The following is a 17,920-nucleotide window of genomic DNA, read 5'->3' as shown; positions in this document are numbered from 1 at the left end:
TTATGCGTTTACAATTAAGTTTTAAACATACGTGGGAAATTTTTTGGGAATACTGTAATTATAAAGTTACAGGGAATATAAAAAATAGCCAAGTAGGGAAAATAGTATTAGTTCAATTTTCTTTAAAAATTCGATTTTCCATTTACCCTTGGAATAGTATTATTGTATAGCTAAATATAAAATTGTAGCGATTCGCCAGAAATAAGTAGTTAACGTTAATGAGCCATCTTCTTCCCCTATCTTGGATTGGCCGTTGTTATAGATATTGGCGAGACTTAGACTAACCGCTTAGGGTTTAGTCGTCGACGTCATCTCATTCAAAGTGGTTATGTGAATAAGAGTTGTGAATATCCACTTCTTTCGACTTCACCCCGTCTCAATCTCACTGCGAGTCCAGCGGTTCGACATGGATACGAACGAATCGCTCGAGGGGAAAGCAGACAAAAAGTATAAATCAAGTCGACATCAAGAATTGCTAGACGCTATTGTGAACGCCGACATAGAGAAAGGACGACAGCTCATCTTCGGCACAGATGTCTCGCTGTCGGATGTCGAACCGAAACTCTTGACTCGCTTCCTGTGGCACGCCGTCCAATCCTACGACAGCAACCTAGTGAAGGAGCTTTTGAAAGCCAAGCCCGACCTGAGTACTCCCGAAGGCTACAACGACTCGCCGTTATGGGTTGCCATAAAACATCGTGACTTGCCGATCATGCGCTTGCTGGTATCCGCCGGCGCGGACCTGCGCGAGAAGCTGCTCAGTGATCCGAGGCAACCGAGTGTCCTGCACGCCGTCATCATGTGGTGGCAAATGTATACTAATACCGAGATTACCGTCTTCATGATCGAGCACGGCGCTGACGTTAACGCTCGCGATGCCAAAGGCAACTCCGTCCTCCACGTGGCGATGCAGTACGACGCGGATTGCGCTCTCGTCCTGGAGCTGTTGAACAGAGGCGCGGACATCGAGGCCATAAATAACGATGGTCACGATCTTCTGCTTACGGCCACCTGTAATGTCTACGCTGAAGCTATCTTGCCCATACTCGTTTCCTACAACGTTGACGAAGAAACCAGGAGTCGAAAAGCCATGATTGCCTTGCAGTATCTTGTCATCACCAATGAAGTGCAAAAATTGGGCGCCATGCGAAAATTGCTGCAAATGAATGTGAATGTCAATGAGATAGATGAAGCTGGCATGTCGTTGCTTCACTGGGCGGCTTCGAGTGGGGGGACTAATGTCGTAAGTTATACTTTTGTCATTCCATTGATCTAAAAAATTTTGTCATTCGTAAAAGCAACTTTTAGTGAATTCTTATTTTGCGTGATTACGGGTGCAGGTAGAGATATTGTTAGATTACGGAGCAGAGATAAATATAAGGTCTATCATAGGTTCAACACCGCTATTTGAATCAGCTAAGCTACAAGATTCTTCCATCACGAAAATACTGATTGACCGAGGTGCCGATCTGCAAATCTATGACGACGATAAGCGGCATCCCATTCACGTAGCCTGCAAAGCCGCTTCGTTTCAAAACATTCACTTGTTGCTGCAATTCGACGCGGACTTGAACGCTGAAGACGGTCGGGGCCTCACTCCGTTTCAGTACCTAGTTTTGACACCAACCACCCTACCGTGTGTCATGTTAATTTTGAAACATCTCGCATTATTGCAGACGAAGGGTCTACAGATTCACAAAAATAACGTCAAAGTCATCAAGAACAGTGCTATAATCAACAATTTTTACGAGGACTGTTTAAACGAATTACAAAAGATGAAAGATACTAAGATCTACGAGACTATCTCGTTCTTCTGCTTCTTTTCTAAGGATATCGTCGAATTGTCGAAGCTTCTTAGAAATAGAGATATAGTTAACAATTTTAAAAGCCAGCACGAGTCATTATTTTCGCTGTATCTAGTAGAGATGAAATATGTATTTATAATTGCTGAGAATACGAAAGATATATATGTACATAATGAGGATTCCTTGAATGAAATATTTCAAGGCATTTTGCCTAGGTTAGTGATTGCAAAGATTGCGAGCTATTTGTCTTACGAGGAATCTGAAATATTACAGCAACAGTTCTATTTTTCTCCGCATGACGAAATTTGTTAAGAAGATGAGCATTAATATAGAAGCTCCGTAGATGACGTACTGCGACATTCCAAGCCTCTTTGGCTTGATTGTATTTGAAACAACCAGACACGAAATTTCTTTCTCGGATAGGATTTTACTTGTACAGGAGTCAATACTGTAATTTCTAATCAATCAAATCTGTGGATTGCAAAGTTTTGTTTGCTGTGCAAATAAAATGTTTGCAGCAATAGCAAACATTTTTCACTGCAAATTCACAAACTATAAAGATTCTTTTAAATTAATTATGCCGCGTTCAACGTAAGAATATATTTTTTTTCTACTCGTAGAAATTGTCTAAAGATATATATAAATATCTTCTACAAATATATGTGTATAACTCAACGTAAGCACGATTTTAGCTTCTGATTTATAACCATTGATAATTTAATCTATGAATATGACATTTTTCTAATTGTATATATGTCAAATAAAAAGTGTGATGTAATGAAAACGAGAAATATTCTTTTTCCTCGTCTTTTGACAAAATACATAATTGTTCGTTTTTAAAATAAACATGTTCTTTTTCTATCAAGTCTAAATGTGTACAAATTTCAAGGTTACATCAGTAAACATTTTCACTAAATGATAATAAATTATTACATTAGAATTATTTTCCATTCTTATATTGGAAAAGTAAGTGTACAAGTCCATAGTATGTCAGAATTAACAACCGAATAGCAGCCGAGGTTGACAAGTACGTGCTAATAGCTTGTCAATTTTCCGGCCGTGATACGTATACTATTTTTTTGTTCAGCGGCCAAAAAGTAGCAGGCTCGGTTGGTAACATGTTAATTTCAGTCTTTCTGGGAAAAAATTGTAGATGACACAAGGCCAGGAAAGTATTGGCTAGTCCGCAGCACATGTAAATGGACATCTGAGGTGAACATCCAGGCCATTCGTTGTAATCTACTATTTTTGCCTAATGAGGTTGAAATTAGTATATTGCCGACCGAGCCTGGCATGAAAGTATATAGCATTCGTTCCACGGTCGCGGCTCGGTCGGTAGTATGGTAATTTCTGTTTCACTGAATAAAAAATAATACATGATCCATGGCAGTGATATCAGCGAGCCCACAGCACGTGTAGATTGACATTTGAGACGGAGTCGAGGCAGTCAACTACGTGCTATAGTATATTGTATCGTGTTGCTAGCACATGGGTCACATGTTAGCAGAAAGGATATATAGTATACAGTTGCGTCGTACATATATTCACTGAGTGTAGCCTTCATGTATCTCGAATGTGCCTTCGCCATGTTTATAAAATTTTTTAAGCACCATGACCAAACCTAACGATAGTAAGGCACGCGAAAGAAGTTTGTAGCGCGGGGATATAAGATATACTGTCCTGCGGTAACAGATATCTTCCCCCTCCATATTGGCGCTTGACTCGCATAAGGCATATAAATAACTAATACTTACCTTGGCCGAAAGAGAGAGAGAGAGAGAGAAACAGAGAGACAAAAAGAGTGAAAACGAGAGAGAGGAGAGACGGAGAGAGACAGAGACAGAGAGAGAGAGAGAGAGAGAGAGAGAAATAGCTAGAAAGAGATGGAGTTCCGCATGTAATAAACAAAAAATTTTTCTACAATATTTTCATTACAAATCATGGGAAAAGTCATTTTTTATGAATTATATCCGTAGGATTGCGTTTGTGTCCGTGCGTGTATCCATCCGCGTATGCTTACATTGACAGGTAGAAAACTGTGGCCCCTACTTTTCTATTATATATGCCTATACGGGTTTTGAGTTGTTCAAGTAGAGCCGTAGTTGCCAGAATCTTTTCCAAGCTTATCCCCTTTGTTTTTCGACTGTCAATTATATGATATATCTGGCAAATTAATTCGCAATTGTCAAAAATATATACATATATACATATATACAATTTCTATGAACCAATCAATGTTGTGAAATAGAATATCAAGGATATAATATATATAATTCTTTTATAGTTTTAGTTTATCCGTCTTTCCTTTGAAATCCGATTGCTTTTACTCGTGTATAAGCGCAGAAATAAGAAGTAGTTGAAAGGATCAATCAGCGAACGTCGGCTACGCGCCAAGGATGCAAGACAATAGAAGGAGGGCGGACATTTGGCCTGATCCGATCTCAGCCCCTAAATAAAGCTTATAATTTCGTCTCCGCTTATTCATCCTTTACTCGCAGTTGCTTCGAGAAACACTTATCGAGTGCTGTCGTCACTAGTTGTGATTACTTAGAAGACGCATGCGGTAGGTGCACGCAACGTTTTAGTCTCAATGGCCAACGTCGCAAATGTGTGAATAACGAAACAATTTTTATTTGCTGTTTCAAGGGATCCACATCGCGATCGCAGTGCTGGCTTGCAAAACGATGTGCAGATGAAGGATAGGCATGGCGTTTAACAGCTCGAGCTACAACGCGTGATCGCGCAGTTAGACCGACAAATAGTATGCAAATTGATTCTCAACGAGGGCGTCAAATCGTTGGCAATCCAACAGCCGCATCTGCTTCGGTTTCTACGAATCACCGTCAAATCTAGCAGCTCGTTGCCGGCGAATAAATTGCTCCAACTCCGATCTAACCTCGACTGCACTGAGGGTGGACAAATTCTATGTAATCGAAGGCAGCGACACTCGAATGGCCTCGATGTCGGTGCGCGCGGGCGCCGATCCAAACGAGCGAACGCGCGATCTCGGTGACCTGCACGCCTTGATTGCCAGTACTAGTCTCACGAAACATCAACTGGCTCTGTCGATGATCAGGCATGGAGCTGACGTTAACGCGCGCGATTACAAAGGTTACACCCCGTTGTATTACGCTGTGAAACAGCAATTGATGCACGTGATTTTTGAATTGTTGCAACGGAATGCCGTAGTCGAAGATCACGTTATTAATTGTGCAGCTTCGATAACGGAAGCCACTAAGTTCCTACCACTGCTTATTGAGAGCCACGGTAACGATACGGAGACTAAACATAGGCAAGCTGGCAATGCGATTATGTGTCTCATCGCTCAAGATAATAGCAATCGAGTGGTGACTATTCAAAGTCTGTTAGATTGTGAAGTGCCTGTCGATCTGTTTAATTCTTGCGGATGGTCTTCGCTTCTTTACGCAGCAATTTTCGAACGAGTTGACGTGGTGAGATCACATAACGCTTTTTCATTTTTCATTAAATTTTTTTTAGGTGATTTTTTACTGTTAAAAAATGTTTTTTATGTTCGCATTATAACTATTGAAAACGTAACAAGTCTTGAAAAAGTAAAAAAGAACTATTAAATATTTATGCTGTCTAGGGCGAAGTTGAAGCCGTTCAGATCCTATCGCTACTGAACATTTCAAGGCTGATGGCCACTTCGCTCATTAGCCACGGTATTGATGCCTCCAGCAGATAAAGCTTTGAAATTTATTTTTAATTGTTTCGTTAAATGTTCAGTAAAAAAAATTTCTATTAATTTGATTTTTCGTATTGTATGTTTGGAATTTAAATTATCACACGTTGTAAATTAATGATTTGTTCGTTTTCAGGTCAAACTACTCTTAAAATATGGTGCAGACGTCAACCAAAGATCTGTAAATGGTGTACTACCAATATTTGTAGCTTCAGGCCTCACAGAATCTACCATCGCTAAGTTGCTGATTGAAAATGGGGCAAGCATTCACGATCGCAACGCCGAGGATCGCCAATATCCGATTCACGCGGCTTGCGCGAATGAATCATTATCAAACATTCAGTTGCTACTGAGCCTTGGCGCTGACATCAATGTCGTTGATCGCAGTGATCGCACTCCATTTTCCCTGATGAGCACTGAAACTTTGACTTGCGCTGTGAAATATGTTATTAAGCATTTCGCCCTCATAATTTCAAAAGGTTTCATGATCAATGATTTAGATTTGGAGGTCATTTATGAAAACTCCCACATGCAAGAATTCTACGAAGATTGCTTGGCCGAATTGGAGAATATGAAGAGATTGAACATTTACAACGATCTTTCGTTTTTCTCTATTTTCTTAGCAAGCAAACAACAGAGGACTTTGTTGTTTGAGAATAGAGATTTGTTTAAAAGTTACAACAGAAAACATAAAAAAAAGTTATTTCCTATATACTTTTCGGACATACATTCGAACGTTGCTATCAAGAACTCCCTAAAAAGGAAGAGTGTGCTAGGTGATAAAGAAAATATTCCGAGTAAAATATCGAATGGAATTTTAACAGACGATGCTCTAAGCAAGACTATATATTATATTTGTGATTGAACAATTAACGAAATAACTAAACAAGTGTTGTCGGACTATTTTTAATTGGACAATCATTTCAGTATTTGACAAATACAAAAGCATATAATCCCCTGTAAAAGGCAATGTGCAAATTATGCGTCCAATATGAGCAAAGTATGGTTAATATTATGCTCCAAGTCTAGTAGTAGCTACTTTTACTTTATAAAGTACAAAGTAAGAATTTATCTTAGACTTTTCGAAAAAATCAACATGAAATAAAAAGCATGGAAGACAAGGTATTCCAAATGGATTTTTCATAATTCATATTTTTTTCTATTTAAAAATTTAATTTTTCATAATTCATATTTTTTTCTATTTAAAAATTTAATTTAGAAATTCGGAAAATGAGCGAACACAGTCCACAATGATTATTCATATAATGTAATTTTTATAGAAATCGCTGTCAAAGGTTTTTCCTGGGACAAAAACAAGATAAAAAAGTAGAAAGTAGCCGAAAAAATTATGCACAAACCTCAACAAGTGCTTGTGATAAGTGGTTATTTATGTCTGCCATAAATAATGATTATCACTCAAAATGTATTGTTTGGCGGTCAGCTGAGTTAACAAAATTTTTTTTTCATACTTTCACATTCTGCCCAGCCTTTGTTTGCCCTGGGAGAAAATATCACAGTGATTTACCTGATATCCGTAGATGAAAATGATGATGCGAGGAAACAAATATTTAGATGCTCAATCATTTTTTATCCGTTATTAAATAACCCAGCATTTTTCTATATCCCGTGTTTAGTCAGAAGAAACTAAATTCGGTAGAAACACACTTCCTGAAATTCCTAATATTGTATACGGATATAAATATTATATCCGTTTGTGTATTTATTTACAATCACTTTGTATATTTTAATTCATTTATTTATTTTTTATGATTTTTTTAGTTTTTAAATAATCTGACATAAAGTTAGGCCAGTTTTAATCATTTTACTCTATAAAAAAGGACCTAGCATTCTTGTAACAACCTATTTAGTTTTCACATACATAGCCCACATTTTGTTTATATATTGTTTTACATGGGACGATGCCATGTAAATTATTGTTATTTTAATGTAATTAGACTACATGGGTGCTAATCAGTTCTATACTTTTCGAGCGATCATTCGTATATTGTAAATAATAAAAATTATTCGATTTAATAATTACTGACTGATTGTGAGTTGTAATAAAATCAAATTGTTATATATTTATGTAGTATGATGAACTATTAAATATATAGAATAAAAGTGAGTAAGATGGATTCATGAGAATATTTATCTACCAACTGATATTTAATATAGATTATCATCTTACTGACATACGGCACTGATGGAAATAGTAATATGGGGACTGCGGCATATCTCTCTATTGTGTGCAGCTTCGAGAAATAATCAATGATTGATAGCTAGATTACTTATTTTGTGCGTTTCATGTGAAAAACTTGTAATAGCTTTTGCAAAGTTTGGACATGAATCTGTATGAATGTTGACAAAGCAAATCTTAACGAAGAATAAGAAAAATTCTCAACATTTATGAAGAATCATTTTCAAACAAGAGACTTTGAAAAATATTTATAGAACGTTTTTACCAAGTTACCGTGCAAAAGTGTTACAGTTTAAATTTACTTCTTATGTATTTTGTTAAATTTTTGTGAATTTCAAATGACCTTCGTATCTTTCAGAACCGACGCTTAAAGGGCCACAAGGCCCACACTTTCTACTTCCCCACTTTCCGCAACGACCTTGTGATTTTCCGCGCTACTCTCTCTCTCTCTCTCTCGCAGTGTCACACCGATTCACCACTACAAGCTATTCTAAGCCCATAATATTTTCAATGAGTTTTTATTTAACGTACTAAAAGCAGATCTAATTGTTTATTAGCATAATAAAATCGATTGCAACCCGAATAATTCCAATGAATTAAATTAAGTAATTATATAATAAATGAAATGTAAATTAGCCTTTTCAATTCTATTGTTCTAACTGTTTGAGCCCCAGTAAGAAAAAATTAATTTCGTTACATTTCAATAAATAAACAAATGTATCTCTAACGAAGTCACTACAACAAAATAACACCAATTTATCAAATAACTCACATTTGAAACGTACTAAAATAGATCGAAATCAATCTATTGACACAGTCCTTATAAAAGAACATGATTTTAAGGGGCAGGAGGGAAGAGACGGGGGGGGGGGGGGGCAGAGAAATCTTAACGACCTAAGCCGCGTTGGTTCTATCCTTTTCGCACTCACACAGATGCACAGAGTTTCCAAGAGCTCTGTTCTTTTTCTCCCCCACTGTCACGCTGCGACTACAGCGGCGGCATCGTCGCTCCCCATCCTTTTTCGTGCACTTTTCCTCTAGGACTATAGACACGGACTACGCACACAACCACACGGACACGGCATTTCAGGCTATGGCGGCGGAAAAATCGCTCGTTCTATTCTCCCTAAGCTGACCGAGCGTAGTGCAAAGAACTCCCCCACTTCCAGCTCTATTAGCTCCGAGGGATGCACCGTTTGAGTTCTAGCCGCTCGGCACGTCAGTAGTCTTTGCTCTCTTGCAGCTGTTGCACGCTCGTGTCGAGAGACCAAATAGACTCATTCCATTTATGTTCTTCAATTTTTTGGTTTGCTTCTCGCGATACTACCAGACTTTGACAGTCCAGTGAAAATACAAATAGATAATAGAGCGCACGCTCATTATTCCAGTCTGTGTTGAAAGAGTCATTTCCGTTCTAATATCTTATAGGTAAGTACAGAAACGCAGACTAGTATAAGGCCCATACGTGAACTGTAAAATCCTGCAGCTCTCTATCTCTATCTCTCACTCTCCTCTCTCTCTCCTCTCTCTTTCCACATACTACTGCCTATAAGAGACAAGCGAGTTCTCTATACTATGGGACACATGTGCATCTGATGATTCGTGATGACGCTTTGTTGATTTTTTATTTTTATGGGGCTCATAATTATTGGCTTGTATAAGACGCGCAATCGTTATAAATTTACTTTTTGTTCAACGTCTCGAAAGTAATAACTTCTCGACCTATGTTACTTTCGGGTCACCGGATATCAAATCCAACTTTCAGCCCAAGTTTCGTGTACTATTTCTTTTGCTCCTCCACTGCACGTACGTTTATTCATTTTCAAAGCAGCACATGGAAAGCGCGATTTCGAGCGCGTGTCTTTTGCCGAGCGTGCGGAAAAATTATACTTTCCGCGTCGTGTGTTGAAATGTACCGTTCTTGATTCTGCAAGCCTATCAAAATAACGCAATTTATACGATCGTAAATCAAATTGTTAATATTTATTTAACTGAATTTATTATGAATGTTATTACAAAAACGTTCAAAATCACACAAAATTATTATAAATAAATCGGTTTTTTAATCCATCAAACTTCGGACACACACACGCGCATACATAAGAAATTGTATCATTGAACATTAACTAGTAACAATGAACGTATTTGAGTGTCACGCTTAATCATTTTTCTTCACAGGAATTTCACAGATAACAAATGAACACCAGATGACTACTAGGTATTCTTAAACACCCAAGAAGACTCCTAGAAGAGTTTTTACTAAGTTGCTCCAGCCCGATGGTAAATTCAAACGCACATTCGCAGGACGCAGAACTGTCGAGATTCAAGTAAAGATCCAATTAAATTATTAATTAAACGAACTTAACGCGGTATATAATGAAATATTAATAATATGCATTTTTAGCAGAGCTAAAAAGTCAGCACCAGTGACACGCCAATCCAAAGAAATGATGTCACAACACCCGTACCAGCGACGTGTCGATAATGATAATGATCATTTATATCCCGTCACGGGTTCACCCGACAAATTTGACGTCGAGCGTGATATTGTAATGCGAAATATCGTAGATCCTAAACGCACTCAGTGGAAGAACCTGCAAGCTCTTTTGATGTCAGCACTGAAGAGAAACGATAGCGCGCTCGTGAGCGCTATCACGAATTGTAGACTTGCATTGTCGGTGGTTGACAATGACCCCAACGACACGACCTTGTGGGATGCCTTGTATATGGAGCAGCTGGATGTTGCCGAGAGGTTGATCCGCGCTGGTACGGATTTAAATAGGGTTAACCGCGGGTCTGGTGCTACATATCTGCACTGGCTGGTGGCAAAAAGTGAAGATAGATTTTCGTCACTCACGGTACAGCTATTGCAGTCTGGAGCGGATGTGAATGCTGTTGACAAAATGGACAACAGCGTTCTGCACGTAGCTGTTGAATATGGATCGCCGAGGATAGTGAATATGTTACTTCGAAAGCGCGCAAGAGTTGACGTGGTCAACAAGGCGGGGCACAGCGTAATTTATGTGGCTGCCAAAAGCAAATATGTGGAAGAAATGCTGACGATGCTCATCGCATACTCGGGAGATGTCACGACGAGAAATAAAAGATGCGTCGACGCCTTTTGCGCGCTAAGCGACTTAAACGCCAATTACCGACACATCCGCATGATATTGGACATGAGATTTCCTCTTGATACGCAAGGCAGGAAAGGATGTACTTTGCTGTACGAGGCGGTTTTCGACAAAAAGATCGATCAAGTAAGTATAAGCATCTCTTTAATATTCTTCAAGTTCGCGTGTGTCACTGGCGTCCAATAACGTTCCACATTTTTCCTCGTAGGTAGAATTATTGCTAGAGTACGGCGCGGACCTAACTAAAAAACTACGAAACGGCAAAGTCCCACTGCATGCGGCTGCACAGCACAAAGACCCAACGATTCTCAAGATCCTCATCGAGAGTGGTGCTAGCGTCCACGATTGTAGCGACGATTATAATGGGCAGTTCCCGATTCACGCGGCGTGCAAACAAGAGCTACTGCCGAACGTCAAGCTACTGTTACGCCTCGGGGCAGACATCAATATCATTGACAAAAGTGGTCGAACTCCGTTCTCATTCATCTCGACGGAAAATTTCAATGAAATTCAGGCCTGTATTATCAAATACATTGCGATCTCGATGATTCAACAAAGGACCGTTAATCGAACTGATTTGCTAAAGATTCGCGCGAATCTCGATATGCAGGATTACTACGAAAGATGTTTGACGGAATTACAAATGATGAATGAGGCGGTCATTTGTGAGCGCGTCACATTTTCTCGCTTTTTAGATGGGAGTGTGAAAAACTTAATGTCGCTAGTAAAATTGAACTTTTCGAACATGCCTGATGACTTTAAGACAAAGTGGAGAAAAGCGTTCCCCTTGTATTACAAAGAGAGTCGCCATATATACAAACAAGTGCAGCGTATGAAAATTATGGCGGCCGAAAAGAGACGAATTGTTAACGAGATATCTCGCAATATTTTGCCGTATGTCGCGGTTGATATGATAACTCGTTACATGTGCCTTGATCAAATTATATCGATGAAACAAAATTATTACTTTTCCGTCATGAGCGACTGAAGGTTAGTGCAATGAATGCTGTGATAAAAGAAATATTGGGTATGTGCATTGAAGATTGCTCATTGTTAGAGTTAACTATTTTCCGGAGAATTTATTATTACAGTGTAAATTCCAGGATTTGCAATAAATTTGCCTCAAGCCAAATTTCATGATTTTGCGTGCAATGCATAGAAACGTCTTCGATTGAGTTTCAAAATATTATTTATATATTGTAAATAGTTTTACGGTCAAAAAGTAAAGAACGATACTTTATTCCTGTATTCTTCAACGAAAATGTTTTTTTATCGAATTACGGAATCGTACACGAATTTTAGTTTCTATAAGTTGAAAAATGTAAATAGGCTATAAATTTTTATGAACCAAGTTCATATGTATTTTTTACGAAAGTTGTTAGATGTAAATAAGATAGATTCAAGTTAATTTTGTTATACGTATTTGTGTCGTGAATACTGAACGTATCGATATAAATAAAAATTAATCAAAACTAAATTACATACCTTAATTTATGCCATCCTGCATATCGTCCACTATGACTAAAAAGTGAAGACAACTCTGCAGGTCAGAAGTTTTCCATGACCCGAAAAAGGTGAGTCTCTTCAGATTTTTATTACATAAATGAAATATATAGAATGAAAAATTCATTTGTATGACTGTTTTTTTGTGTCTGTGCAAATTAAAGTGCAATAATGAGTGAGTGAGAGAAAGAGAGTTATTTGCCGGTTGTTTACAATATGCGATATTCATAGCATAATATAATGTCGCAATAAAATATTTTATGTTCTTAATTAACCATATAGAAAATATTATTTTTCATTAAAAATAAAATGTGCTGTAAATAAAATTCGTGTCTGGTAGGTCTATGCACAATAGACAATGCACAAGTTTACCAAAAATCCCCTCGTTCCGGCAATAAAATGCATTTTCTGTTGTCGACATTTAGGGGAAAAAAAGTCCGAAAGAGAACAAAAGAGAGGAGAAACATTGATGCGAAATTGACAGGTAGACTAATATAGAAAGTTCAGAAAAAATAGGTAGTGGCATTGAAGTTGAAGAAGGAAGGGCAGAGAAAAAACGGAGGAAGGAGCCTCATTTTAATGATAGGAAAGTTTAATTGCTTGTTAGATGGTCCATAAACAATGATTTAAGCACTTCGTAAATGTATATATAAGTCAGAAGCAAGAAGCATATTTCAGCATCTAGGGTCTAGGGTCTTCTCTCTCTCTCTCTCTCTCTCTCTCTCTCTCTCTCTCTCTCTCTCTCTCTCTCTCTCTCTCTCTCTCTCTCTCTCTCTCTCTCTCTCTCTCTCTCTCTCTCTCTCTCTCTCTCTCTCTCTCTCTCTCTCTCTCTCTCTCTCTCTCTAGCATCGATATAATATATAATCGACCGTTGTCAGAATTTGAAAGAAAATAATTTGAAATTTAGAAGCTTGTCAGCTGTCTCGGGAATCGAATGACTGTCGGCACATGAACAAATGTACTATCGAACAATTTGTTTGCACCGCTTTTTTCTGATTAAGAAATAAAAAGTTGAAACAATGTACAATATATTTTGAATCTTGCAAAATTAGGAATTGCAAATTTTATATTTTTTTGAGAGTTCTGCCAATATTTATAATTTACTAATTACTTTGCATTGATCACATCATTTTGAAATCAATTATGACTATTTGTTGGAACAAAGAAGTGCTCGATGACAGCAAACGTTGCATTTAAATTTTAATTAAAAACTAGAAAAACAACTTAGGCATTAATATTTGTGTTTAGTCGTATACCAGATTTTTTATGTTCATTAATTATTAACTAACATGCTGTTGCTTCACGTAGATTCAATAAAACTTTTTTCATTTATATTTTTGTCACAAATATTTCGAATAGTACCTCTTTTCTTAAAATTGAACACATTAATTTTTAATTAAAATAGTCTCGAAAAAAGATTATTTTCTTGCATTTACTTGCAATCCGCCAAAATCCAAAGTAGCCTGCAGATTGCTATTATCTTCTAATGGCTGACGATCATACGTCGCAATTGCAGATTAATATGTTACTGAGTTTCGTAAAAAATATATTATTGTTTTCCAAGAATAATGTTTTTCTTTAATTTAATGAATTTTACGTTCTAAAAAATGCAATTATTGCTAATTTTACATAAGGTTTATTTTATTTTATTTTTACAAATTGGTTCAAACTGCTAACCGTTCTCTTGCTCGTGCAAAAGCCTTCGATATATTTCAATCTGTTTTTCATTCATTTCAATTTCTTCATAAAGATTTGTTTGTTCAATGGCTCGAAATTCCTGGCCACGGTGGATCAGTACAGCCTCGCTGAGCAGAAGAATGATATACGTCTCGTCGCCACGAATGTAATAGCAAGTATATGGCACGTTGGTAACAGTTTACGCGGTCTTGGATTGTCCTTTGCACACATCGTATCCAACACTACTGTAAGATACCTGTTCGGAAAAAGAAGTTATCGTTGTGGGCCTCGCATCGCTCGGACGTAAAGGGCACACGAAACGGAAAGTACATTACGATACAAGTACAGTATTTTTCCACACGTCGTATCGAAAAATACTGTACGACGCGTGTTCGCGAAAGAGTTCCTCGTCTCGTGTGGCGTTTAAAAAATCTACTTTACCGCACTTGTATCGTAATGTACTATTTCGACACACGACTTTACGCACGTCGTATCAAAAAATCAAGTTAGATATGTGTGCGAGAAAGTGATTTTAACCTAGCTTCGCTCGGGCGCAACTGTCTATACAAGGCTTGAATCATTTTGTCGTACTAGTATACGAATATACTATTCTCATATTTGTATCGTAATATGTAATATTGAGCATACAGAAAGAAAAGATAATGTAGTGCTAGAGACCTCGATGTCTAAGATTTCTGGCGGTCTGTGTAAGGACAATTGGGCGTTTTTCAGTAAGGAAGAGGGGGGTCCGTGCACCAAACTATACTAGTGCAAATGCTTGGAAAACCTTATCCCCACCATGGTTCCTACTTTGTCAACGCCGTCAGTCTGTCAGTAGCTCTTGCACCTGATGATTCTCTTGGTTTCTTGCTCAAATTTTGTTCAAAAGAAAGCATTTTTACGAAGCTTAAAGTTATTGTAGTCGTTGTCGATTATTATACAGTACATTATAAATAGTGACTTTAATACTATTGACTTTGCAGTGCACTTTTACAGATTAAATATTTATATTCTTAAAAGTGCAAGCAATAACATTATCCGCGATAAGTTGTTCAGCAGTATCGATTGGAGCTTGGGATACTGGAAACACTGTAAGTTACTGTTTTATACTTGTGAACTATAAAAGCTGTGAGGGAAGTCATTTTTACGGCATAAATTTTCATTGAAGAGATCGATGGCATTAAGCCATTTCACACTTTTTTTCCGGGGAAATTCCGCATGAGTTATAACGTGAGAAATTCGATTTCAATAGTATTAATCTATAACGTTAAATCACTTCATTTTTTTTTTGCATCAACTTAAAATTATTTTTATATGTAAAATTAATAAGATTACCAACAATAACAAGATCCAACTAATTAATATGGATAAATTCTTGTAAAATAAATGGAAAGATAAAGAAAAAATACGGATATATTTTTGTGATCATGCCCTGTTTCCAATAGTTAGTTTGATACTATCATACCTAATTTTAGCCTGGGCCTTAAGGGGTTAATAATTAAATAAGAATACATACAGCCGTTTGATATAGTCGTTACCATTCTCGTTCAGTATAATTTTTTCTTATTGTTTCTTTCAAGAAACGCAATTTGTTTGATTCAACTGAAAACATTGAACCTCTAAATACAGTGCCGGTCAGCCACTTTTACCCCCCCACGGGCAAAATCAGTCTAACTTCAAAGTTTTATATCTCTGGTAGAAATTAACGTACAGAGACGCGCGTCGGTGCGTTTGAAAGGTCTTTCGGAGAGCTTTCAAATGATATGACTCACGGTTGCCATCGATTGTTTTTTTAAATTTTGCAACAATTATGCAAAATTGAAAATTCTGAAATTTTTTTATTATTTTTGACAATTAGCCAATTTTGGAAAAAAAATCGTACGAAAATTTCAAGTACACCATTTTTTAGCTATTACCAAGCCCTATCTGAATCACTCATCAAAAATTTATTTTCGTCAAATATGACGCGCGCACGGACATTTTTTCCTGGAAGTGACAGTTTTTTTCAACATTTTTTATCTCCGTCAAATTGTAACAATCGAAAAAAATTTTATAGGAGAAAAAATGTTTGTTTTTTCACGTAGAATACTGCAATAATTTTTTTTTCGGTTTTTCGAAAAATTTTTTTTTTTTCGGTTTTTTTCAATTTTTTTTCTCATAGTCGGTACGCTAAAAAGATGAGAAACCACAAAAAAAATTTTCCACCCATTCAATAATACTATATAACAAGTATCGTAAATTACATAAAAAAAAAAATCTTTTTTTTTCGACCTTGAAAAATAATTTAAACCGAAAAAAAAAATTTTTCGAAAAACCGAAAAGAAAATTATTGCAGTATTCTACGTGAAAAAACAAACATTTTTTCACCTATAAATTTTTTTCGATTGTTACAATTTGACGGAGATAAAAAATGTTGAAAAAAACTGTCACTTCCAGGAAAAAATGCCCGTGCGCGCGTCATATTTGACGAAAATAAATTTTTGATGAGTGATTCAGATAGGGCTTGGTAATAGCTAAAAAATGGTGTACTTCAAATTTTCGTACGATTTTTTTTCCAAAATTGGCTAATTGTCAAAAATAATAAAAAAATTTCAGAATTTTCAATTTTGCATAATTGTTGCAAAATTTAAAAAAAACAATCGATGGCAACCGTGAGTCATATCATTTGAAAGCTCTCCGAAAGACCTTTCAAACGCACCGACGCGCGTCTCTACGTTAATTTCTACCAGAGATATAAAACTTTGAAGTTAGACTGATTTTGCCCGTGGGGGGGTAAAAATGGCTGACCGGCACTGTATATACACATTTATTAATTAGAATTAACTATTTAAACATTCTTGCAGGATCAATTGATTACATACGAACACTCAGAAGACAAAAGGAAAATGGACTCCGAACCTCAAATCACCGATCCATCAGAATTGCGCCAAGCTTTCATCGGCAATACCATAAAATGGTCACAAATAGAATCCATTGACGTTGGAACGTTGTTACGTGTGGCTGTGGCAAAAAACGATTCGGATTATGCATGCGCTATTATAGATCGAGTACCAGACATTGTGAGTCGCGAGTACGATGGCAGCAGACTTTTATGGGAAGCCCTGGAAAATGACAATGGCCTGTTAGCCTCAGCTTTAATATTTGCAGGAGCAGAATTGAATTATAAAGCACGTAATACAGTTAGTCTTCTGCACGGTTTTAGACACCGAAATCCATCCATCGTTAAGCTGATGATTGCGCGCGGTGCCGATATTAATATCACTGAAAATTTGGGGCGCACGTTTTTGTTTACGGCCGTGCAAGAAGGGTTGGTAGAAATCGTCGAGATGGTTAAGAGATTAGACTTGCAGTATACAAATAAGGTAGCTGTCTTAGAAGCGGCTGTGTGCAGTGAGCTTTCAGATGAGCTACTGCCATTATTAATTCAATCTGCTGATCTCGAAACGCAAATAAGACGTGCTAACGTAGCACTCTTGATGTTTGTTGATAGAAACGAAGATGCCCTAAAAAATGAATTCCTTTTCAAATTCTTAACCGTCATGGCTTACCCGTATAATTATATGTGATTCCAATGTCATCTCGCTTTTCAAAATTGCTGTTATCTTTAAGAATCTCTCGGCAGTGGAAAGTTAAATGTGATCTATTTCTCGCCAAAAACTCCGAGCAGAATGCCATTAATGTACTATATTCTCATCTTGTTTATAGATGAAATTGATTGGATGGTCTATCATTAGATGTGGCTACTTTATTGTATACCGCGACCAAATATGCGACTTCGGCCATAAGCATGCTGTTGATAGGAAAGGGAGCCGATATTAATCAAAGATATCTGGATTTGAAATATCCTCTCCACTATACGTGCTTGAGCGATTCGTTACAAAACATTCATCTGCTGTTATTGCGC

The 17,920-nt window shown here is 37.1% G+C and overlaps 1 protein-coding gene across 1 annotated transcript; it reads left to right on the top strand.

Moving 5' to 3' along the window:
• Positions 1-303: 303 nt before the first annotated feature.
• On the top strand, positions 304-17,582 carry LOC131665420 (serine/threonine-protein phosphatase 6 regulatory ankyrin repeat subunit B-like). Its single transcript, XM_058937297.1, has 9 exons — positions 304-1,243; positions 1,341-2,112; positions 2,959-3,136; positions 4,591-5,257; positions 5,645-6,365; positions 9,924-10,032; positions 10,113-10,962; positions 11,045-11,494; positions 16,860-17,582. The coding sequence occupies exons 1-9, from the start codon at positions 407-409 to the stop codon at positions 17,580-17,582; spliced, it is 5,307 nt and encodes a 1,768-aa protein (XP_058793280.1). The 5' UTR covers positions 304-406.
• Positions 17,583-17,920: the final 338 nt, after the last annotated feature.

This window comes from Phymastichus coffea, unplaced genomic scaffold, assembly GCF_024137745.1.
Source record: "Phymastichus coffea isolate CEN01 unplaced genomic scaffold, Cenicafe_Pcof_1.1 PCOF00050, whole genome shotgun sequence".
NCBI classification, from domain to species: domain Eukaryota; kingdom Metazoa; phylum Arthropoda; class Insecta; order Hymenoptera; family Eulophidae; genus Phymastichus; species Phymastichus coffea.
The sequence above is the reverse complement of the archived record's forward strand: the minus strand, read 5'-3'. Positions and strand labels throughout refer to the sequence as shown.